Source organism: Hypanus sabinus, chromosome 7 (assembly GCF_030144855.1).
Source record: "Hypanus sabinus isolate sHypSab1 chromosome 7, sHypSab1.hap1, whole genome shotgun sequence".
Lineage (NCBI taxonomy): Eukaryota > Metazoa > Chordata > Chondrichthyes > Myliobatiformes > Dasyatidae > Hypanus > Hypanus sabinus.
The window spans coordinates 3,759,980-3,786,962 of NC_082712.1; the positions used below are offsets into that span (position 1 = coordinate 3,759,980).

General features: G+C 48.7%; 1 protein-coding gene across 1 annotated transcript in view; it reads right to left on the minus strand.

The window, feature by feature from the left end:
• LOC132396509 (otogelin-like protein) overlaps positions 1-26,983 on the minus strand; it is a 350,978-nt gene that overhangs the window by 43,165 nt on the left and 280,830 nt on the right. Inside the window, exon 38 of the mRNA XM_059974091.1 lies at positions 23,896-24,003. Coding sequence (XP_059830074.1) covers positions 23,896-24,003 — 108 coding nt within the window. The remainder of the gene's footprint in view (positions 1-23,895; positions 24,004-26,983) is intronic.

The window sequence follows — 26,983 nt, forward strand, 5'->3', positions numbered from 1 at the left end:
CACCACATCTCCCAAACTGCATCTACCCCAGTACTGAACACTTAGACACCACATCTCCCAAACTGCACGGACCCCAGTACTGAACACTTAGACACCACATCTCCCAAACTGCATCTACCCCAGTACTGAACACTTAGACACCACATCTCCCAAACTGCATCTACCCCAGTACTGAACAATTAGACACCACATCTCCCAAACTGCACGGACCCCAATACTGAACACTTAGACACCACATCTCCCAAACTGCACGGACCCCAGTACTGAACACTTAGACACCACATCTCCCAAACTGCATCTACCCCAGTACTGAACACTTAGACACCACATCTCCCAAACTGCACGGACCCCAGTACTGAACACTTAGACACCACGTCTCCCAAACTGCATCTACCCCAGTACTGAACACTTAGACACCACATCTCCCAAACTGCATCTACCCCAGTACTGAACACTTAGACACCACATCTCCCAAACTGCATCTACCCCAGTACTGAACACTTAGACACCACATCTCCCAAACTGCATCTACCCCACTACTGAACACTTAGACATCACATCTCCCAAACTGCACGGACCCCAGTACTGAACACTTAGACACCACATCTCCGAAACTGCACGGACCCCAGTACTGAACACGTAGACACCACATCTCACAAACTGCACGGACCCCAGTACTGAACAATTAGACATCACATCTCCCAAACAGCACGGACCCCAGTACTGAACACTTAGACAGCAGATCTCCCAAACTGCATCTACCCCAGTAATGAACACTTAGACACCACGTCTCCCAAACTGCACGGACCCAGTACTGAACACTTAGACGCCACATCTCCCAAACTGCAAGGACCCAGTACTGAACACTTAGACATCACATCTCCCAAACTGCATCTACCCCAGTACTGAACACTTAGACACCACATCTCCCAAACTGCATCTACCCCAGTACTGAACACTTAGACACCACGTCTCCCAAACTGCATCTACCCCAGTACTGAACACTTAGACACCACGTCTCCCAAACTGCATCTACCCCAGTACTGAACACTTAGACACCACGTCTCCCAAACTGCATCTACCCCAGTACTGAACACTTAGACACCACGTCTCCCAAACTGCATCTACCCTAGTACTGAACACTTAGACACCACATCTCCCAAACTGCATCTACCCCAGAACTGAACACTTAGACACCACATCTCCCAAACTGCACGGACCCCAGTACTGAACACTTAGACACCACATCTCCCAAACTGCACGGACCCCAGTACTGAACACTTAGACACCACGTCTCCCAAACTGCATCTACCCCAGTACTGAACACTTAGACACCACATCTCCCAAACTGCACGGACCCCAGTACTGAACAATTAGACACCACATCTCCCAAACTGCACGGACCCCAGTACTGAACACTTATAAACCACATCTCCCAAACTGCATCTACCCCAGTACTGAACACTTAGACACCACATCTCCCAAACTGCATCTACCCCAGTACTGAACACTTAGACACCACATCTCCCAAACTGCATCTACCCCAGTACTGAACACTTAGACACCACATCTCCCAAACTGCATCTACCCCAGTACTGAACACTTAGACACCACAGCTCCCAAACAGCATCTACCCCAGTACTGAACACTTAGACACCACATCTCCCAAACTGCATCTACCCCAGTACTGAACACTTAGTCACCACATCTCCCAAACTGCACGGACCCTAGTACTGAACACTTAGACACCACATCTCCCAAACTGCACGGACCCCAGTACTGAACACTTAGACACCACATCTCCCAAACTGCACGGACCCTAGTACTGAACACTTAGACACCACATCTCCCAAACTGCACGGACCCCAGTACTGAACACTTAGACACCACATCTCCCAAACTGCACGGACCCCAGTACTGAACACTTAGACACCACATCTCCCAAACTGCATCTACCCCAGTACTGAACACTTAGACACCACATCTCCCAAACTGCATCTACCCCAGTACTGAACACTTAGTCACCACATCTCCCAAACTGCACGGACCCCAGTACTGAACACTTAGACACCACATCTCCCAAACTGCACGGACCCCAGTACTGAACAATTAGACACCACATCTCCCAAACTGCACGGACCCCAGTACTGAACAATTAGACACCACATCTCCCAAACTGCATCTACCCCAGTACTGAACACTTAGACACCACGTCTCCCAAACTGCATCTACCCCAGTACTGAACACTTAGACACCACATCTCCCAAACTGCATCTACCCCAGTACTGAACACTTAGACACCACATCTCCCAAACTGCATCTACCCCAGTACTGAACACTTAGACACCACATCTCCCAAACTGCACGGACCCCAGTACTGAACACTTAGACACCACATCTCCCAAACTGCATCTACCCCAGTACTGAACACTTAGACACCACATCTCACAAACTGCATCTACCCCAGTACTGAACACTTAGACACCACATCTCCCAAACTGCATCTACCCCAGTACTGAACACTTAGACACCACATCTCCCAAACTGCATCTACCCCAGTACTGAACACTTAGACATCACGTCTCCCAAACTGCACGGACCCCAGTACTGAACACTTAGACACCACATCTCCCAAACTGCATCTACCCCAGTACTGAACACTTAGACACCACATCTCCCAAACTGCACGGACCCCAGTACTGAACACTTAGACACCACATCTCCCAAACTGCACGGACCCCAGTACTGAACACTTAGACACCACATCTCCCAAACTGCATCTACCCCAGTACTGAACACTTAGACACCACATCTCCCAAACTGCATCTACCCCAGTACTGTACACTTAGATACCACATCTCCCAAACTGCACGGACCCCAGTACTGAACACTTAGACACCACATCTCCCAAACTGCATCTACCCCAGTACTGAACACTTAGACACCACATCTCCCAAACTGCATCTACCCCAGTACTGAACATTTAGACACCACATCTCACAAACTGCACGGACCCCAGTACTGAACACTTAGACATCACATCTCACAAACTGCACGGACCCCAGTACTGAACACTTAGACAGCACATCTCACAAACTGCACGGACCCCAGTACTGAACAATTAGACACCACATCTCCCAAACTGCACGGACCCCAGTACTGAACACTTAGACATCACATCTCCCAAACTGCATCTACCCCATTACTGAACACTTAGACACCACATCTCCCAAACTGCATCTACCCCAGTACTGAACACTTAGACACCACATCTCCCAAACTGCATCTACCCCAGTACTGAACACTTAGACACCACATCTCCCAAACTGCATCTACCCCAGTACTGAACACTTAGACACCACATCTCCCAAACTGCATCTACCCCAATACTGAACACTTAGACACCACATCTCCCAAACTGCATCTACCCCAGTACTGAACACTTAGACACCATGTCTCCCAAACTGCACGGACCCCAGAACTGAACACTTAGACACCACATCTCACAAACTGTACGGACCCCAGTACTGAACACTTAGAGACCACATCTCACAAACTGCACGGACCCCAGTACTGAACAATTAGACATCACATCTCCCAAACTGCACGGACCCCAGTACTGAACACTTAGACACCACATCTCAGAAACTGCACGGACCACAGTACTGAACACTTAGACACCACATCTCCCAAACTGCACGGACCCCAGTACTGAACATTTAGACACCACATCTCACAAACTGCACGGACCCCAGTACTGAACACTTAGACATCACATCTCACAAACTGCACGGACCCCAGTACTGAACACTTAGACAGCACATCTCACAAACTGCACGGACCCCAGTACTGAACAATTAGACACCACATCTCCCAAACTGCACGGACCCCAGTACTGAACACTTAGACATCAAATCTTCCAAACTGCATCTACCCCAGTACTGAAAACTTAGACACCACATCTCCCAAACTGCATCTACCCCAGTACTGAACACTTAGACACCACATCTCCCAAACTGCATCTACCCCAGTACTGAACACTTAGACACCACATCTCCCAAACTGCACGGACCCCAGTACTGAACACTTAGACACCACGTCTCCCAAACTGCATCTACCCCAGTACTGAACACTTAGACACCACATATCCCAAACTGCACGGACCCCAGTACTGAACACTTAGACACCACATCTCCCAAACTGCACGGACCCCAGTACTGAACACTTAGACACCACATCTCCCAAACTGCATCTACCCCAGTACTGAACACTTAGACACCACATCTCCCAAACTGCATCTACCCCAGTACTGAACACTTAGACACCACGTCTCCCAAACTGCATCTACCCCAGTACTGAACACTTAGACACCACATCTCCCAAACTGCACGGACCCCAGTACTGAACTCTTAGACATCACATCTCCCAAACTGCATCTACCCCAGTACTGAACACTTAGACACCACATCTCCCAAACTGCATCTACCCCAGTACTGAACACTTAGACACCAGATCTCCCAAACTGCATCTACCCCAGTACTGAACACTTAGACACCACATCTCCCAAACTGCACGGACCCCAGTACTGAACACTTAGACACCACATCTCCCAAACTGCATCTACCCCAGTACTGAACACTTAGACACCACATCTCCCAAACTGCACGGACCCCAGTACTGAACACTTAGACACCACATCTCACAAACTGCACGGACCCCAGTACTGAACACTTAGACACCACATCTGCCAAACTGCATCTACCCCAGTACTGAACACTTAGACACCACATCTCCCAAACTGCACGGACCCCAGTACTGAACACTTAGACACCACATCTCACAAACTGCACGGACCCCAGTACTGAACACTTAGACACCACATCTCCCAAACTGCATCTGCCCCAGTACTGAACACTTAGACACCACGTCTCCCAAACTGCATCTACCCCAGTACTGAACACTTAGACACCACAACTCCCAAACTGCACGGACCCCAATACTGAACACTTAGACACCACATCTCCCAAACTGCATCTACCCCAGTACTGAACACTTAGACACCACATCTCCCAAACTGCATCTACCCCAGTACTGAACACTTAGACACCACATCTCCCAAACTGCATCCACCCCAGTACTGAACACTTAGACACCACATCTCCCAAACTGCATCTACCCCAGTACTGAACACTTAGACACCACATCTCCCAAACTGCATCTACCCCAGTACTGAACACTTAGACAGCACATCTCCCAAACTGCACGGACCCCAGTACTGAACACTTAGACACCACATCTCACAAACTGCACGGACCCCAGTACTGAACAATTAGACATCACATCTCCCAAACAGCACGGACCCCAGTACTGAACACTTAGACACCACATCTCCCAAACTGCACGGACCCCAGTACTGAACACCTAGACAGCACATCTCCCAAACTGCATCTACCCCAGTACTGAACACTTAGACACCACGTCTCCCAAACTGCACGGACCCAGTACTGAACACTTAGACGCCACATCTCCCAAACTGCATCTACCCCAGTACTGAACACTTAGACACCACATCTCCCAAACTGCACGGACCCCAGTACTGAACACTTAGACACCACATCTCCCAAACTGCATCTACCCCAGTACTGAACACTTAGACACCACGTCTCCCAAACTGCATCTACCCCAGTACTGAACACTTAGACACCACGTCTCCCAAACTGCATCTACCCCAGTACTGAACACTTAGACACTACATCTCCCAAACTGCATCTACCCCAGTACTGAACACTTAGACACCACGTCTCCCAAACTGCACGGACCCCAATACTGAACACTTAGACACCACATCTCCCAAACTGCATCTACCCCAGTACTGAACACTTAGACACCACGTCTCCCAAACTGCACGGACCCCAATACTGAACACTTAGACACCACATCTCCCAAACTGCATCTACCCCAGTACTGAACACTTAGACACCACATCTCCCAAACTGCACGGACCCCAGTACTGAACACTTAGACACCACATCTCCCAAACTGCATCTACCCCAGTACTGAACACTTAGACACCACATCTCCCAAACTGCATCTACCCCAGTACTGAACAATTAGACACCACATCTCCCAAACTGCACGGACCCCAATACTGAACACTTAGACACCACATCTCCCAAACTGCACGGACCCCAGTACTGAACACTTAGACACCACATCTCCCAAACTGCATCTACCCCAGTACTGAACACTTAGACACCACATCTCCCAAACTGCACGGACCCCAGTACTGAACACTTAGACACCACGTCTCCCAAACTGCATCTACCCCAGTACTGAACACTTAGACACCACATCTCCCAAACTGCATCTACCCCAGTACTGAACACTTAGACACCACATCTCCCAAACTGCATCTACCCCAGTACTGAACACTTAGACACCACATCTCCCAAACTGCATCTACCCCACTACTGAACACTTAGACATCACATCTCCCAAACTGCACGGACCCCAGTACTGAACACTTAGACACCACATCTCCGAAACTGCACGGACCCCAGTACTGAACACGTAGACACCACATCTCACAAACTGCACGGACCCCAGTACTGAACAATTAGACATCACATCTCCCAAACAGCACGGACCCCAGTACTGAACACTTAGACAGCAGATCTCCCAAACTGCATCTACCCCAGTAATGAACACTTAGACACCACGTCTCCCAAACTGCACGGACCCAGTACTGAACACTTAGACGCCACATCTCCCAAACTGCAAGGACCCAGTACTGAACACTTAGACATCACATCTCCCAAACTGCATCTACCCCAGTACTGAACACTTAGACACCACATCTCCCAAACTGCATCTACCCCAGTACTGAACACTTAGACACCACGTCTCCCAAACTGCATCTACCCCAGTACTGAACACTTAGACACCACGTCTCCCAAACTGCATCTACCCCAGTACTGAACACTTAGACACCACGTCTCCCAAACTGCATCTACCCCAGTACTGAACACTTAGACACCACGTCTCCCAAACTGCATCTACCCTAGTACTGAACACTTAGACACCACATCTCCCAAACTGCATCTACCCCAGAACTGAACACTTAGACACCACATCTCCCAAACTGCACGGACCCCAGTACTGAACACTTAGACACCACATCTCCCAAACTGCACGGACCCCAGTACTGAACACTTAGACACCACGTCTCCCAAACTGCATCTACCCCAGTACTGAACACTTAGACACCACATCTCCCAAACTGCACGGACCCCAGTACTGAACAATTAGACACCACATCTCCCAAACTGCACGGACCCCAGTACTGAACACTTATAAACCACATCTCCCAAACTGCATCTACCCCAGTACTGAACACTTAGACACCACATCTCCCAAACTGCATCTACCCCAGTACTGAACACTTAGACACCACATCTCCCAAACTGCATCTACCCCAGTACTGAACACTTAGACACCACATCTCCCAAACTGCATCTACCCCAGTACTGAACACTTAGACACCACAGCTCCCAAACAGCATCTACCCCAGTACTGAACACTTAGACACCACATCTCCCAAACTGCATCTACCCCAGTACTGAACACTTAGTCACCACATCTCCCAAACTGCACGGACCCTAGTACTGAACACTTAGACACCACATCTCCCAAACTGCACGGACCCCAGTACTGAACACTTAGACACCACATCTCCCAAACTGCACGGACCCTAGTACTGAACACTTAGACACCACATCTCCCAAACTGCACGGACCCCAGTACTGAACACTTAGACACCACATCTCCCAAACTGCACGGACCCCAGTACTGAACACTTAGACACCACATCTCCCAAACTGCATCTACCCCAGTACTGAACACTTAGACACCACATCTCCCAAACTGCATCTACCCCAGTACTGAACACTTAGTCACCACATCTCCCAAACTGCACGGACCCCAGTACTGAACACTTAGACACCACATCTCCCAAACTGCACGGACCCCAGTACTGAACAATTAGACACCACATCTCCCAAACTGCACGGACCCCAGTACTGAACAATTAGACACCACATCTCCCAAACTGCATCTACCCCAGTACTGAACACTTAGACACCACGTCTCCCAAACTGCATCTACCCCAGTACTGAACACTTAGACACCACATCTCCCAAACTGCATCTACCCCAGTACTGAACACTTAGACACCACATCTCCCAAACTGCATCTACCCCAGTACTGAACACTTAGACACCACATCTCCCAAACTGCACGGACCCCAGTACTGAACACTTAGACACCACATCTCCCAAACTGCATCTACCCCAGTACTGAACACTTAGACACCACATCTCACAAACTGCATCTACCCCAGTACTGAACACTTAGACACCACATCTCCCAAACTGCATCTACCCCAGTACTGAACACTTAGACACCACATCTCCCAAACTGCATCTACCCCAGTACTGAACACTTAGACATCACGTCTCCCAAACTGCACGGACCCCAGTACTGAACACTTAGACACCACATCTCCCAAACTGCATCTACCCCAGTACTGAACACTTAGACACCACATCTCCCAAACTGCACGGACCCCAGTACTGAACACTTAGACACCACATCTCCCAAACTGCACGGACCCCAGTACTGAACACTTAGACACCACATCTCCCAAACTGCATCTACCCCAGTACTGAACACTTAGACACCACATCTCCCAAACTGCATCTACCCCAGTACTGTACACTTAGATACCACATCTCCCAAACTGCACGGACCCCAGTACTGAACACTTAGACACCACATCTCCCAAACTGCATCTACCCCAGTACTGAACACTTAGACACCACATCTCCCAAACTGCATCTACCCCAGTACTGAACACTTAGACACCACGTCTCCCAAACTGCACGGACCCCAGTACTGAACACTTAGACACCACATCTCCCAAACTGCACGGACCCCAGTACTGAACACTTAGACACCACATCTCCCAAACTGCACGGACCCCAGTACTGAACACTTAGACACCACATCTCCCAAACTGCATCTACCCCAGTACTGAACACTTAGACACCACGTCTCCCAAACTGCATCTACCCCAGTACTGAACACTTAGACACCACGTCTCCCAAACTGCATCTACCCCAGTACTGAACACTTAGACACCACATCTCCCAAACTGCACGGACCCCAGTACTGAACACTTAGACACCACATCTCCCAAACTGCATCTACCCCAGTACTGAACACTTAGACACCACGTCTCCCAAACTGCATCTACCCTAGTACTGAACACTTAGACACCACATCTCCCAAACTGCATCTACCCCAGAACTGAACACTTAGACACCACATCTCCCAAACTGCACGGACCCCAGTACTGAACACTTAGACACCACATCTCCCAAACTGCACGGACCCCAGTACTGAACACTTAGACACCACGTCTCCCAAACTGCATCTACCCCAGTACTGAACACTTAGACACCACATCTCCCAAACTGCACGGACCCCAGTACTGAACAATTAGACACCACATCTCCCAAACTGCACGGACCCCAGTACTGAACACTTATAAACCACATCTCCCAAACTGCATCTACCCCAGTACTGAACACTTAGACACCACATCTCCCAAACTGCATCTACCCCAGTACTGAACACTTAGACACCACATCTCCCAAACTGCATCTACCCCAGTACTGAACACTTAGACACCACATCTCCCAAACTGCATCTACCCCAGTACTGAACACTTAGACACCACATCTCCCAAACAGCATCTACCCCAGTACTGAACACTTAGACACCACATCTCCCAAACTGCATCTACCCCAGTACTGAACACTTAGTCACCACATCTCCCAAACTGCACGGACCCTAGTACTGAACACTTAGACACCACATCTCCCAAACTGCACGGACCCCAGTACTGAACACTTAGACACCACATCTCCCAAACTGCACGGACCCTAGTACTGAACACTTAGACACCACATCTCCCAAACTGCACGGACCCCAGTACTGAACACTTAGACACCACATCTCCCAAACTGCACGGACCCCAGTACTGAACACTTAGACACCACATCTCCCAAACTGCATCTACCCCAGTACTGAACACTTAGACACCACATCTCCCAAACTGCATCTACCCCAGTACTGAACACTTAGTCACCACATCTCCCAAACTGCACGGACCCCAGTACTGAACACTTAGACACCACATCTCCCAAACTGCACGGACCCCAGTACTGAACAATTAGACACCACATCTCCCAAACTGCACCGACCCCAGTACTGAACAATTAGACACCACATCTCCCAAACTGCATCTACCCCAGTACTGAACACTTAGACACCACGTCTCCCAAACTGCATCTACCCCAGTACTGAACACTTAGACACCACATCTCCCAAACTGCATCTACCCCAGTACTGAACACTTAGACACCACATCTCCCAAACTGCATCTACCCCAGTACTGAACACTTAGACACCACATCTCCCAAACTGCACGGACCCCAGTACTGAACACTTAGACACCACATCTCCCAAACTGCATCTACCCCAGTACTGAACACTTAGACACCACATCTCACAAACTGCATCTACCCCAGTACTGAACACTTAGACACCACATCTCCCAAACTGCATCTACCCCAGTACTGAACACTTAGACACCACATCTCCCAAACTGCATCTACCCCAGTACTGAACACTTAGACATCACGTCTCCCAAACTGCACGGACCCCAGTACTGAACACTTAGACACCACATCTCCCAAACTGCATCTACCCCAGTACTGAACACTTAGACACCACATCTCCCAAACTGCACGGACCCCAGTACTGAACACTTAGACACCACATCTCCCAAACTGCACGGACCCCAGTACTGAACACTTAGACACCACATCTCCCAAACTGCATCTACCCCAGTACTGAACACTTAGACACCACATCTCCCAAACTGCATCTACCCCAGTACTGAACACTTAGATACCACATCTCCCAAACTGCACGGACCCCAGTACTGAACACTTAGACACCACATCTCCCAAACTGCATCTACCCCAGTACTGAACACTTAGACACCACATCTCCCAAACTGCATCTACCCCAGTACTGAACACTTAGACACCACGTCTCCCAAACTGCACGGACCCCAGTACTGAACACTTAGACACCACATCTCCCAAACTGCACGGACCCCAGTACTGAACACTTAGACACCACATCTCCCAAACTGCACGGACCCCAGTACTGAACACTTAGACACCACATCTCCCAAACTGCATCTACCCCAGTACTGAACACTTAGACACCACGTCTCCCAAACTGCACGGACCCCAGTACTGAACACTTAGACACCACATCTCCCAAACTGCACGGACCCCAGTACTGAACACTTAGACACCACGTCTCCCAAACTGCATCTACCCCAGTACTGAACACTTAGAAATCACATCTCCCAAACTGCATCTACCCCAGTACTGAACAATTAGACACCACATCTCCCAAACTGCACGGACCCCAGTACTGAACAATTAGACACCACATCTCCCAAACTGCATCTACCCCAGTACTGAACACTTAGACACCACATCTCCCAAACTGCATCTACCCCAGTACTGAACACTTAGACATCACATCTCCCAAACTGCATCTACCCCAGTACTGAACACTTAGACACCACGTCTCCCAAACTGCACGGACCCCAATACTGAACACTTAGACACCACATCTCCCAAACTGCATCTACCCCAGTACTGAACACTTAGACACCACATCTCCCAAACTGCATCTTCCCCAGTACTGAACACTTAGACACCACGTCTCCCAAACTGCATCTACCCCAGTACTGAACACTTAGACACCACATCTCCCAAACTGCATCTACCCCAGTACTGAACACTTAGACACCACATCTCCCAAACTGCATCTACCCCAGTACTGAACACTTAGACACCACATCTCCCAAACTGCATCTACCCCAGTACTGAACACTTAGACATCACATCTCCCAAACTGCACGGACCCCAGTACTGAACACTTAGACACCACATCTCCGAAACTGCACGGACCCCAGTACTGAACACTTAGACACCACATCTCACAAACTGCACGGACCCCAGTACTGAACAATTAGACATCACATCTCCCAAACAGCACGGACCCCAGTACTGAACACTTAGACAGCAGATCTCCCAAACTGCATCTACCCCAGTAATGAACACTTAGACACCACGTCTCCCAAACTGCACGGACCCAGTACTGAACACTTAGACGCCACATCTCCCAAACTGCAAGGACCCAGTACTGAACACTTAGACATCACATCTCCCAAACTGCATCTACCCCAGTACTGAACACTTAGACACCACATCTCCCAAACTGCATCTACCCCAGTACTGAACACTTAGACACCACGTCTCCCAAACTGCATCTACCCCAGTACTGAACACTTAGACACCACGTCTCCCAAACTGCATCTACCCCAGTACTGAACACTTAGACACCACGTCTCCCAAACTGCATCTACCCTAGTACTGAACACTTAGACACCACATCTCCCAAACTGCATCTACCCCAGAACTGAACACTTAGACACCACATCTCCCAAACTGCACGGACCCCAGTACTGAACACTTAGACACCACATCTCCCAAACTGCACGGACCCCAGTACTGAACACTTAGACACCACGTCTCCCAAACTGCATCTACCCCAGTACTGAACACTTAGACACCACATCTCCCAAACTGCACGGACCCCAGTACTGAACACTTAGAGATCACGTCTCCCAAACTGCACGGACCCCAGTACTGAACACTTAGACACCACATCTCCCAAACTGCATCTACCCCAGTACTGAACACTTAGACACCACGTCTCCCAAACTGCATCTACCCCAGTACTGAACACTTAGACATCAGATCTCCCAAACTGCATCTACCCCAGTACTGAACACTTAGAGACCACGTCTCCCAAACTGCATCTACCCCAGTACTGAACACTTAGACACCACATCTCCCAAACTGCACGGACCCCAGTACTGAACAATTAGACATCACATCTCCCAAACAGCACGGACCTCAGTACTGAACACTTAGACACCACATCTCCCAAACTGCACGGACCCCAGTACTGAACAATTAGACATCACATCTCCCAAACAGCACGGACCCCAGTACTGAACACTTAGACACCACAGCTCCCAAACTGCACGGACCCCAGTACTGAACACTTAGACACCACATCTCCCAAACTGCATCTACCCCAGTACTGAACACTTAGACACCACATCTCCCAAACTGCATCTACCCCAGTACTGAACACATAGACACAACATCTCCCAAACTGCACGGACCACAGTACTGAACACTTAGACACCACATCTCCCAAACTGCACGGACCACAGTACTGAACACTTAGACGCCACATCTCCCAAACTGCACGGACCGAGTACTGAACACTTAGACATCACATCTCCCAAACTGCATCTACCCCAGTACTGAACACTTAGAGACCACGTCTCCCAAACTGCACGGACCCCAGTACTGAACACTTAGAATGCACATCTCCCAAACTGCATCTACCCCAGTACTGAACACTTAGACACCACATCTCCCAATCTGCATCTACCCCAGTACTGAACACTTAGACACCAAGTCTCCCAAACTGCACGGACCCCAGTACTGAACACTTAGACACCACGTCTCCCAAACTGCACGGTCCCCAGTACTGAACACTTAGACACCACATCTCACAAACTGCACGGACCACAGTACTGAACAATTAGACACCACATCTCCCAAACTGCATCTACCCCAGGACTGAACACTTAGACACCACATCTCCCAAACTGCACGGACCCCAGTACTGAACACTTAGACACCACATCTCACAAACTGCACGGACCCCAGTACTGAACAATTAGACATCACATCTCCCAAACTGCACGGACCCCAGTACTGAACAGTTAGACACCACATCTCACAAACTGCACGGTCCCCAGTACTGAACACTTAGACACCACATCTCCCAAACTGCACGGACCGCAGTACTGAACACTTAGACACCACATCTCACAAACTGCACGGACCCCAGTACTGAACACTTAGACTCCACATCTCCCAAACTGCACGGACCCCAGTACTGAACACCTAGACAGCACATCTCCCAAACTGCACGGACCCCAGTACTGAACACATAGACACCACATCTCCCAAACTGCATCTACCCCAGTACTGAACACTTAGACACCACGTCTCCCAAACTGCACGGACCCAGTACTGAACACTTAGACGCCACATCTCCCAAACTGCACGGACCCAGTACTGAACACTTAGACATCACATCTCCCAAACTGCATCTACCCCAGTACTGAACACTTAGACACCACATCTCCCAAACTGCACGGACCCCAGTACTGAACACTTAGACACCACATCTCCCAAACTGCACGGACCCCAGTACTGAACACTTAGACACCACATCTCCCAAACTGCATCTACCCCAGTACTGAACACTTAGACACCACGTCTCCCAAACTGCACGGACCCCAATACTGAACACTTAGACACCACATCTCCCAAACTGCATCTACCCCAGTACTGAACACTTAGACACCACATCTCCCAAACTGCATCTACCCCAGTACTGAACACTTAGACACCACGTCTCCCAAACTGCACGGACCCCAGTACTGAATACTTAGACACCACATCTCCCAAACTGCACGGACCCCCGTACTGAACACTTAGACACCACATCTCACAAACTGCACGGACCCCAGTACTGAACAATTAGACATCACATCTCCCAAACAGCACGGACCCCAGTACTGAACACTTAGACACCACATCTCCCAAACTGCACGGACCCCAGTACTGAACACCTAGACAGCACATTTCCCAAACTGCACGGACCCCAGTACTGAACACATAGACACCACATCTCCCAAACTGCATCTACCCCAGTACTGAACACTTAGACACCACGTCTCCCAAACTGCACGGACCCAGTACTGAACACTTAGACGCCACATCTCCCAAACTGCACGGACCCAGTACTGAACACTCAGACACCACATCTCTCAAACTGCATCTACCCCAGTACTGCACACTTAGACACCACATCTCGCAAACTGCACGGACCCCAGTACTGAACACTTAGACACCACATCTCTCAAACTGCATCTACCCCAGTACTGAACACTTAGACACCACATCTCCCAAACTGCATCTACCCCAGTACTGAACACTTAGACACCACATCTCCCAAACTGCATCTACCCCAGTACTGAACACTTAGACACCACATCTCCCAAACTGCATCTACCCCAGTACTGAACACTTAGACACCACATCACCCAAACTGCATCTACCCCAGTACTGAACACCTAGACAGCACATCTCCCAAACTGCATCTACCCCAGTACTGAACACTTAGACACCACATCTCCCAAACTGCATCTACCCCAGTACTGAACACTTAGACACCACATCTCCCAAACTGCATCAACCCCAGTACTGAACACTTAGACATCACGTCTCCCAAACTGCATCTACCCCAGTACTGAACACTTAGACACCACATCTCCCAAACTGCATCTACCCCAGTACTGAACACTTAGACACCACATCTCCCAAACTGCATCTACCCCAGTACTGAACACTTAGACACCACATCTCCCAAACTGCACGGACCCCTGTACTGAACACTTAGACATCACATCTCCCAAACTGCATCTACCCCAGTACTGAACACTTAGACACCACATCTCCCAAGCTGCATCTACCCCAGTACTGAACACTTAGACATCACATCTCCCAAACTGCACGGACCCCAGTACTGAACACTTAGAGAGCACGTCTCCCAAACTGCACGGACCCCAGTACTGAACACTTAGACACCACATCTCCCAAACTGCATCTACCCCAGTACTGAACACTTAGACACCACATCTCCCAAACTGCATCTACCCCAGTACTGAACACTTAGACACCACATCTCCCAAACTGCACGGACCCCAATACTGAACACTTAGACACCACATCTCCCAAACTGCATCTACCCCAATACTGAACACTTAGACACCACATCTCCCAAACTGCACGGACCCCAGTACTGAACACCTAGACAGCACATCTCCCAAACTGCATCTACCCCAGTACTGAACACTTAGACACCACATCTCCCAAACTGCATCTACCCCAGTACTGAACACTTAGACAGCACATCTCCCAAACTGCACGGACCCCAGTACTGAACACTTAGACACCACGTCTCCCAAACTGCACGGACCCCAGTACTGAACACTTAGACACCACATCTCCCAAACTGCATCTACCCCAGTACTGAACACTTAGACACCACATCTCCCAAACTGCATCTACCCCAGTACTGAACACTTAGACAGCACGTCTCCCAAACTGCACGGACCCCAGTACTGAACAATTAGACATCACATCTCCCAAACAGCACGGACCCCAGTACTGAACACTTAGACACCACAGCTCCCAAACTGCACGGACCCCAGTACTGAACACCTAGACAGCACATCTCCCAAACTGCACGGACCCCAGTACTGAACACATAGACACCACATCTCCCAAACTGCATCTACCCCAGTACTGAACACTTAGACACCACGTCTCCCAAACTGCACGGACCCAGTACTGAACACTTAGACGCCACATCTCCCAAACTGCACGGACCCAGTACTGAACACTTAGACATCACATCTCCCAAACTGCATCTACCCCAGTACTGAACACTTAGAGACCACGTCTCCCAAACTGCATCTACCCCAGTACTGAACACTTAGACACCACATCTCCCAAACTGCATCTACCCCAGTACTGAACACTTAGAGACCACGTCTCCCAAACTGCACGGACCCCAATACTGAACACTTAGACACCACATCTCCCAAACTGCATCTACCCCAGTACTGAACACTTAGACACCACATCTCCCAAACTGCATCTACCCGAGTACTGAACACTTAGACACCACGTCTCCCAAACTGCACGGACCCCAGTACTGAACACTTAGACACCACGTCTCCCAAACTGCACGGACCCCAGTACTGAACACTTAGACACCACGTCTCCCAAACTGCACGGTCCCCAGTACTGAACACTTAGACACCACATCTCACAAACTGCACGGACCACAGTACTGAACAATTAGACACCACATCTCCCAAACTGCATCTACCCCAGTACTGAACAATTAGACACAACATCTCCCAAACTGCATCTACCCCAGGACTGAACACTTAGACACCACATCTCCCAAACTGCACGGACCCCAGTACTGAACACTTAGACACCACATCTCACAAACTGCACGGACCCCAGTACTGAACAATTAGACATCACATCTCCCAAACTGCACGGACCCCAGTACTGAACACTTAGACACCACATCTCACAATCTGCACGGTCCCCAGTACTGAACACTTAGACACCACATCTCCCAAACTGCACGGACCCCAGTACTGAACACTTAGACACCACATCTCACAAACTGCACGGACCCCAGTACTGAACACTTAGACTCCACATCTCCCAAACTGCACGGACCCCAGTACTGAACACCTAGACAGCACATCTCCCAAACTGCACGGACCCCAGTACTGAACACATAGACACCACATCTCCCAAACTGCATCTACCCCAGTACTGAACACTTAGACACCACGTCTCCCAAACTGCACGGACCCCAGTGCTGAACACTTAGACGCCACATCTCCCAAACTGCACGGACCCAGTACTGAACACTTAGACATCACATCTCCCAAACTGCATCTACCCCAGTACTGAACACTTAGACACCACATCTCCCAAACTGCACGGACCCCAGTACTGAACACTTAGACACCACATCTCCCAAACTGCACGGACCCCAGTACTGAACACTTAGACACCACATCTCCCAAACTGCATCTACCCCAGTACTGAACACTTAGACACCACATCTCCCAAACTGCACGGACCCCAATACTGAACACTTAGACACCACATCTCCCAAACTGCATCTACCCCAGTACTGAACACTTAGACACCACGTCTCCCAAACTGCACGGAACCCAGTACTGAACACTTAGACACCACATCTCCCAAACTGCACGGACCCCAATACTGAACACTTAGACACCACATCTCCCAAACTGCATCTACCCCAGTACTGAACACTTAGACACCACATCTCCCAAACTGCATCTACCCCAGTACTGAACACTTAGACACCACGTCTCCCAAACTGCACGGACCCCAGTACTGAACACTTAGACACCACATCTCCCAAACTGCACGGACCCCCGTACTGAACACTTAGACACCACATCTCACAAACTGCACGGACCCCAGTACTGAACACCTAGACAGCACATTTCCCAAACTGCACGGACCCCAGTACTGAACACATAGACACCACATCTCCCAAACTGCATCTACCCCAGTACTGAACACTTAGACACCACGTCTCCCAAACTGCACGGACCCAGTACTGAACACTTAGACGCCACATCTCCCAAACTGCACGGACCCAGTACTGAACACTTAGACACCACATCTCCCAAACTGCATTTACCCCAGTACTGAACACTTAGACACCACATCTCCCAAACTGCACGGACCCAGTACTGAACACTTAGACACATCGCCCAAACTGCATCTACCCCAGTACTGAACACTTAGACACCACATCTCCCAAACTGCATCTACCCCAGTACTGAACACATAGACACCACATCTCCCAAACTGCATCTACCCCAGTACTGAACACTTAGACACCACATCTCCCAAACTGCATCTACCCCAGTACTGAACACTTAGACACCACATCTCCCAAACTGCATCTACCCCAGTACTGAACACTTAGACACCACATCTCCCAAACTGCATCTACCCCAGTATTGAACACTTAGACACCACATCTCCCAAACTGCACGGACCCCAGTACTGAACACTTAGACACCACATCTCCCAAACTGCACGGACCCCAGTACTGAACACTTAGACACCACATCTCCCAAACTGCATCTACCCCAGTATTGAACACTTAGACATCACATCTCCCAAACTGCACGGACCCCAGTACTGAACACTTAGACACCACATCTCCCAAACTGCATCTACCCCAGTACTGAACACTTAGACACCACATCTCCCAAACTGCATCTACCCCAGTACTGAACACTTAGACACCACATCTCCCAAACTGCATCTACCCCAATACTGAACACTTAGACACCACATCTCCCAAACTGCATCTACCCCAGTATTGAACACTTAGACACCACATCTCCCAAACTGCACGGACCCCAGTACTGAACACTTAGACACCACATCTCCCAAACTGCATCTACCCCTGTACTGAACACTTAGACAGCACGTCTCCCAAACTGCATCTACCCCAGTACTGAACACTTAGACACCACGTCTCCCAAACTGCATCTACCCCAGTACTGAACACTTAGACACCACATCTCCCAAACTGCACGGACCCCAGTACTGAACACTTAGACACCACATCTCCCAAACTGCATCTACCCCAGTACTGAACACTTAGACACCACATCTCCCAAACTGCACGGACCCCAGTACTGAACACTTAGACACCACATCTCCCAAACTGCATCTACCCCAGTATTGAACACTTAGACACCACATCTCCCAAACTGCACGGACCCAGTACTGAACACTTAGACAGCACGTCTCCCAAACTGCACGGACCCCAATACTGAACACTTAGACACCACATCTCCCAAACTGCATCTACCCCAGTACTGAACACTTAGACACCACATCTCCCAAACTGCACGGACCCCAGTACTGAACACTTAGACACCACATCTCACAAACTGCACGGACCCCAGTACTGAACACTTAGACACCACATCTCCCAAACTGCATCTACCCCAGTACTGAACACTTAGACATCACATCTCCCAAACTGCACGGACCCCAGTACTGAACACTTAGACATCACATCTCCCAAACTGCACGGACCCCAGTACTGAACACTTAGACACCACATCTCCCAAACTGCACGGACCCCAGTACTGAACACTTAGACACCACATCTCCCAAACTGCACGGACCCCAGTACTGAACACTTAGACACCACATCTCCCAAACTGCACGGACCCCAGTACTGAACACTTAGACACCACATCTCCCAAACTGCACGGACCCCAGTACTGAACACTTAGACACCACATCTCACAAACTGCATCTACCCCAGTACTGAACACTTAGACATCACATCTCCCAAACTGCACGGACCCCAGTACTGAACACTTAGACATCACATCTCCCAAACTGCATCTACCCCAGTACTGAACACTTAGACACCACGTCTCCCAAACTGCATCTACCCCAGTACTGAACACTTAGACATCACATCTCCCAAACTGCATCTACCCCAGTACTGAACACTTAGACACCACGTCTCCCAAACTGCATCTACCCCAGTACTGAACACTTAGACATCACATCTCCCAAACTGCATCTACCCCAGTACTGAACACTTAGACACCACATCTCCCAAACTGCATCTACCCCAGTACTGAACACTTAGACATCACATCTCCCAAACTGCATCTACCCCAGTACTGAACACTTAGACACCACGTCTCCCAAACTGCACGGACCCCAGTACTGAACACTTAGACACCACATCTCCCAAACTGCACGGACCCCAGTACTGAACACTTAGACATCACATCTCCCAAACTGCATCTTCCCCAGTACTGAACACTTAGACACCACATCTCCCAAACTGCATCTACCCCAGTACTGAACACTTAGACACCACGTCTCCCAAACTGCATCTACCCCAGTACTGAACACTTAGACAGCACGTCTCCCAAACTGCATCTACCCCAGTACTGAACACTTAGACACCACATCTCCCAAACTGCATCTACCCCAGTACTGAACACTTAGACACCACATCTCCCAAACTGCACGGACCCCAGTACTGAACACTTAGACACCACATCTCACAAACTGCACGGACCCCAGTACTGAACACTTAGACACCACATCTCCCAAACTGCATCTACCCCAGTACTGAACACTTAGACACCACATCTCCCAAACTGCATCTACCCCAGTACTGAACACTTAGACACCACATCTCACAAACTGCATCTACCCCAGTACTGAACACTTAGACACCACATCTCCCAAACTGCATCTACCCCAGTACTGAACACTTAGACACCACATCTCCCAAACTGCACGGACCCCAGTACTGAACACTTAGACATCACATCTCCCAAACTGCATCTACCCCAGTATTGAACACTTAGACACCACATCTCCCAAACTGCATCTACCCCAGTACTGAACACTTAGACACCACATCTCCCAAACTGCATCTACCCCAGTACTGAACACTTAGACACCACATCTCCCAAACTGCATCTACCCCAGTACTGAACACTTAGACACCACATCTCCCAAACTGCATCTACCCCAGTACTGAATACTTAGACACCACATCTCCCAAACTGCATCTACCCCAGTACTGAACACTTAGACACCACATCTCCCAAACTGCATCTACCCCACTACTGAACACTTAGACACCACATCTCCCAAACTGCATCTACCCCAGTACTGAACACTTAGACACCACGTCTCCCAAACTGCATCTACCCCAGTACTGAACACTTAGACATCACATCTCCCAAACTGCATCTACCCCAGTACTGAACACTTAGACACCACATCTCCCAAACTGCACGGACCACAGTACTGAACACTTAGACACCACATCTCCCAAACTGCACGGACCCCAGTACTGAACACTTAGACACCACATCTCCCAAACTGCATCTACCCCAGTACTGAACACTTAGAGACCACATCTCCCAAACTGCATCTACCCCAGTATTGAACACTTAGACACCACATCTCCCAAACTGCACGGACCCCAGTACTGAGCACTTAGACACCACATCTCACAAACTGCACGGACCCCAGTACTGAACAATTAGACATCACATCTCCCAAACAGCACGGACCCCAGTACTGAACACTTAGACACCACATCTCCCAAACTGCATCTACCCCAGTACTGAACACTTAGACACCACATCTCCCAAACTGCATCTACCCCAGTACTGAACACTTAGACACCACATCTCACAAACTGCATCTACCCCAGTACTGAACACTTAGACACCACATCTCCCAAACTACATCTACCCCAGTACTGAACACTTAGACACCACATCTCCCAAACTGCATCTACCCCAGTACTGAACACTTAGACATCACGTCTCCCAAACTGCACGGACCCAGTACTGAACACTTAGACACCACATCTCCCAAACTGCACGGACCCAGTACTGAACACTTAGACACCACATCTCCCAAACTGCATCTACCCCAGTACTGAACACTTAGACACCACATCTCCCAAACTGCATCTACCCCAGTACTGAACACTTAGACACCACATCTCCCAAACTGCATCTACCCCAGTACTGAACACTTAGACATCACATCTCCCAAACTGCATGGACCCCAGTACTGAACACTTAGACACCACATCTCCCAAACTGCATCTACCCCAGTACTGAACACTTAGACACCACATCTCCCAAACTGCATCTACCCCAGTACTGAACACTTAGACACCACATCTCCCAAACTGCACGGACCCCAGTACTGAACACTTAGACACCACATCTCACAAACTGCACGGACCCCAGTACTGAACAATTAGACATCACATCTCCCAAACAGCACGGACCCCAGTACTGAACACTTAGACACCACATCTCCCAAACTGCACGGACCCCAGTACTGAACACCTAGACAGCACATCTCCCAAACTGCACGGACCCCAGTACTGAACACTTAGACACCACATCTCCCAAACTGCATCTACCCCAGTACTGAACACTTAGACACCACATCTCCCAAACTGCACGGACCCAGTACTGAACACTTAGACGCCACATCTCCCAAACTGCACGGACCCCAGTACTGAACACTTAGACACCACATCTCCAAAACTGCATCCACCCCAGTACTGAACACTTAGACACCACGTCTCCCAAACTGCATCTACCCCAGTACTGGACACTTAGTCACCACATCTCCCAAACTGCATCTACCCCAGTACTGAACACTTAGACACCACATCTCCCAAACTGCACGGACCCCAGTACTGAACACTTAGACACCACATCTCCCAAACTGCACGGACCCCAGTACTGAACACTTAGACACCACATCTCCCAAACTGCATCTACCCCAGTACTGAACACTTAGACACCACATCTCCCAAACTGCACGGACCCCAGTACTGAACACTTAGACACCACATCTCACAAACTGCATCTACCCCAGTACTGAACACTTAGACACCACATCTCCCAAACTGCTTCTACCCCAGTACTGAACACTTAGACACCACATCTCTCAAACTGCATCTACCCCAGTACTGAACACTTAGACACCACATCTCCCAAACTGCATCTACCCCAGTACTGAACACTTAGACACCACGTCTCCCAAACTGCACGGACCCCAGTACTGAACACTTAGACACCACGTCTCCCAAACTGCACGGACCCCAGTACTGAACACTTAGACACCACATCTCCCAAGTGCTGGAATCACCACCCCCCGACACAATATTCTCCTGCACCATGGCTTCCACTCTGAACTTTAACTCAGACCATATCTTCCTGACCCAGGTATTTCCCCGTCTTCCTCTAATTAAATCATTTTACAAATGTGGTTATAACACTGGTGCCAGGGCTAGAAGTTTGTAAACTATCAGCAGTACGTTTTGTCCTATAACTTGAAGGCAGATCTATACCTTGATCAAGATGATTTCAGAAGAATTTGGCGAGATGTAAGCACAGTTTACTTGAACACACTCTGGACAGCATACGTTCTTGTCCTTTGACTTCCTTTGCTCAAAACCCTGGGGGATTAAAAAAAGACAAGCCTTGAGAAATGATTTGAATTCAGATTTAATTTGCTTTTCAACAATGTACTGCTCAGTTTTTTGGCTGAGTTTTCTCTTCATCAAGTATTTTCTAACCTCACACAGAAGATGGTTTTGGATGGGTACACTGTGCACGTATTTACAAAGTCGGCATAACATCCAAGAGTTGTACAAAGGATTAAATGGAACAGGAACAAAAATAAGAGAGACCAAGTGTTGAAACAACATTAGAGGAATTATCGCTGTATTTTCTCTGTGAGGATGGTTGTGGCAGAACATGATAGCAGGTTTGGTGGGTGGATTGGAGTGTTTGGGAAGTGGAGGCAGAAATATTAAAGAGAAGAAGGAAATAATGACAAGGTAAGCAGGACGGAAGTTAAAGAATACTGCATGACGTTCCTGTACTCTGCACCGTTAGTTTGTACAAATGAAGAGTACTGGCTGCTTTAACTGTTTAGCACTGCATGGGTCCAGCCGAACTGACGATGCCACAGCTATCCCAAACCGCAGAGTAACAGCCTGGCACCACCCCCAGACCGTTACCATTGTCAGGCAGTCATAGACTCAGACAGCAGAGAAACAAAGTCTTCAGACTAACTGGTCCATGAAGACCAAACTGCCCCATTCATGCTGGTCTCACATGTCAGTGATTGGCCCAAATCCCTCCAAACCAGAGATTTCCAACCTGGTGTCCACTCACCCCTCCGTTAATGGTAGGGTCCACAGTATAAAAGGGTCAGGGACCCCTGCTCTAAACCCTTCTAATCCATGTACCTGGCCCAATGTTATTGTATCTGCCTCAACCACTTCCTTTGGCAGCGTACATACATAATAACTGAGGCCGGAATTGACCATGGATGTTGTGTCCTAGCTGTCTACATGATATGCACGCCAGTGCAGTACGACATGGAGAGCGAGCTGGTTGCCCCTCTCCACGCAGCTGATGAATCCAATGGAACAGCAGAGACCGACATAGTTTGGCACCAGTGACATCGCAGGGCTTATCAGTCATCACTGAACACGACGTCGGACTGCCTTAGTGATCCTGACTCGACATTTCACTCGGGGTTTACTCCCGAAGCCTTCCCCATGAAAGGGTACAGCTGCAAGGTGCCGGAGGTTTTCCTTCTCCTGGATGAGCTGCCAATCACAGCCAACCAGCCCAAACCAACTGGTATTAAGGTGCCAGTACCCATCCTCTGCCCCACTGCTGTCAGTAGAAATGGTTCCTCTGGGCTTTGTAGCTAAGCCACACATGATGGCCAGGAGCTGGGCTTGGTTGTCAGAGGCTATCTGAGATACATGTCATTGGGAGCATTTAACAGGTAGTGGGAGCTTGTCCCATTACCACTTTACAGAACCAGATAGATAACCAATCTTTATGTAAAAGCAAAGTCAGAATCAGGTTTAATATCACCAGCAGATGTTGTGAAATTTGTTAACTTTGCATCACTAGCACCATGATAATGGAGAAAAAAACTGAATCACAGTAAGTGTGTATGTATACAATTCACAATTTATATAGTTACATTAAATAAGTAGTTCAAAAAAGGAAATAAATAGTAGTGCAGCAGTATACTTGGGTTCAATGTCCATTCAGGAATATAAGTGCAGAGGGAAAGAAGCTGTTCCTGAATCGTTGAGTGTGTGCTTTCAGGCTCCTGTACCTCCTCCCGGATGGTAACAATGAGAAGAGGGCATGTCCTGTGTGATGGGGGACCTTAATGATTGATGCTGCCTTTTTGAGGCATTGCTCCTTGAAGATATTAATATCATGGATATTATGGAGACTGGTGCCCATGATGGAGCTGACTGATTTTACAACTCTCTGCAGCTTTCTTCGATCCTATGCAGTAGACCCCACCTCCACACCAGATGGTGATTCAGCCTGTCAGCACAGTACATCGTAGAAATTTGCGAGTGTTTTTAGTGATATACCAAATGTCCTTAAACTCCCAATGAAATATGGCCACTGTCTTGCCTTCTTTATAGCTGCATCAATATGTTGAATCCAGGTTAGGTCCTCAGACCTAACTTGAGTTGTTCACTCTTTCTCAATTGTCACTCCTCAAGATACTATTAAAACTTTCCCCTCTCACCTTAAACCTGTCTATGCCTTTTAGGTTTTGGTTCGCCAACCCTGGAAGAAGACTGTGTGCATTCTCCCTCCCTCTGCTGCTCCTGATTTTATACAAATCTATATCATCCCCTCTCAGCTTCCTACACGCCAGGAATAAACTCCTAGCCCATTCAATCTCTCCCTATAGCTCAGTTCCTGGAGACCTGAAATCTTCCTGGTTTGGAACTCTGAAACAGAAAAACTAATTGCAAGAAAAATATTGGAGCTCAGGAAAACAAGTCTCAACTATGTATACAGTATACCGTGCCTATAAAAAGTATTCACATACCACCCCCCCCCCCCACCTGCCCGCCCCTGAAATTTTCATGTTTTATTGTTTCACAACATTGAATCACAGTGGATTTAATTTGGCTTTTTTTGACACTGATCAACAGAAAAAGACTCTTCTGTGTCAAAGTGAAAACAGATTTCTACAAAGTGATCCAAATTAATTACAAATATAAAGCACAAAGTAATTGATTGCATAAGTATTCATCCCCTTTAATATGACACCAAATCATCACTGGTGCAGCCAATTGGTTTTAGAAATCATATAATCAGTTAAATGGAGATCAAATAAAGAACACTCCAAGCAACTCCGCAAAGGGTTATCGAAAAGCACAAGTCAGGAGATGGATAAAAGAAAATTTCCAAATCACTGAATATCCCTTGGAGTACAGTTAAGTCAAACATCAAGAAATGATGAAATCAAGAATATGGCACAGTTGGAAACTGCTGAGAGCAGGTTGTCCTCAAAGACTTAGTGACTGTGCAAGAAAGGGACTAGTGAGAGAGACCACCAAGACAGCTATGACATCTCTGAAGGAGTTACAAGCT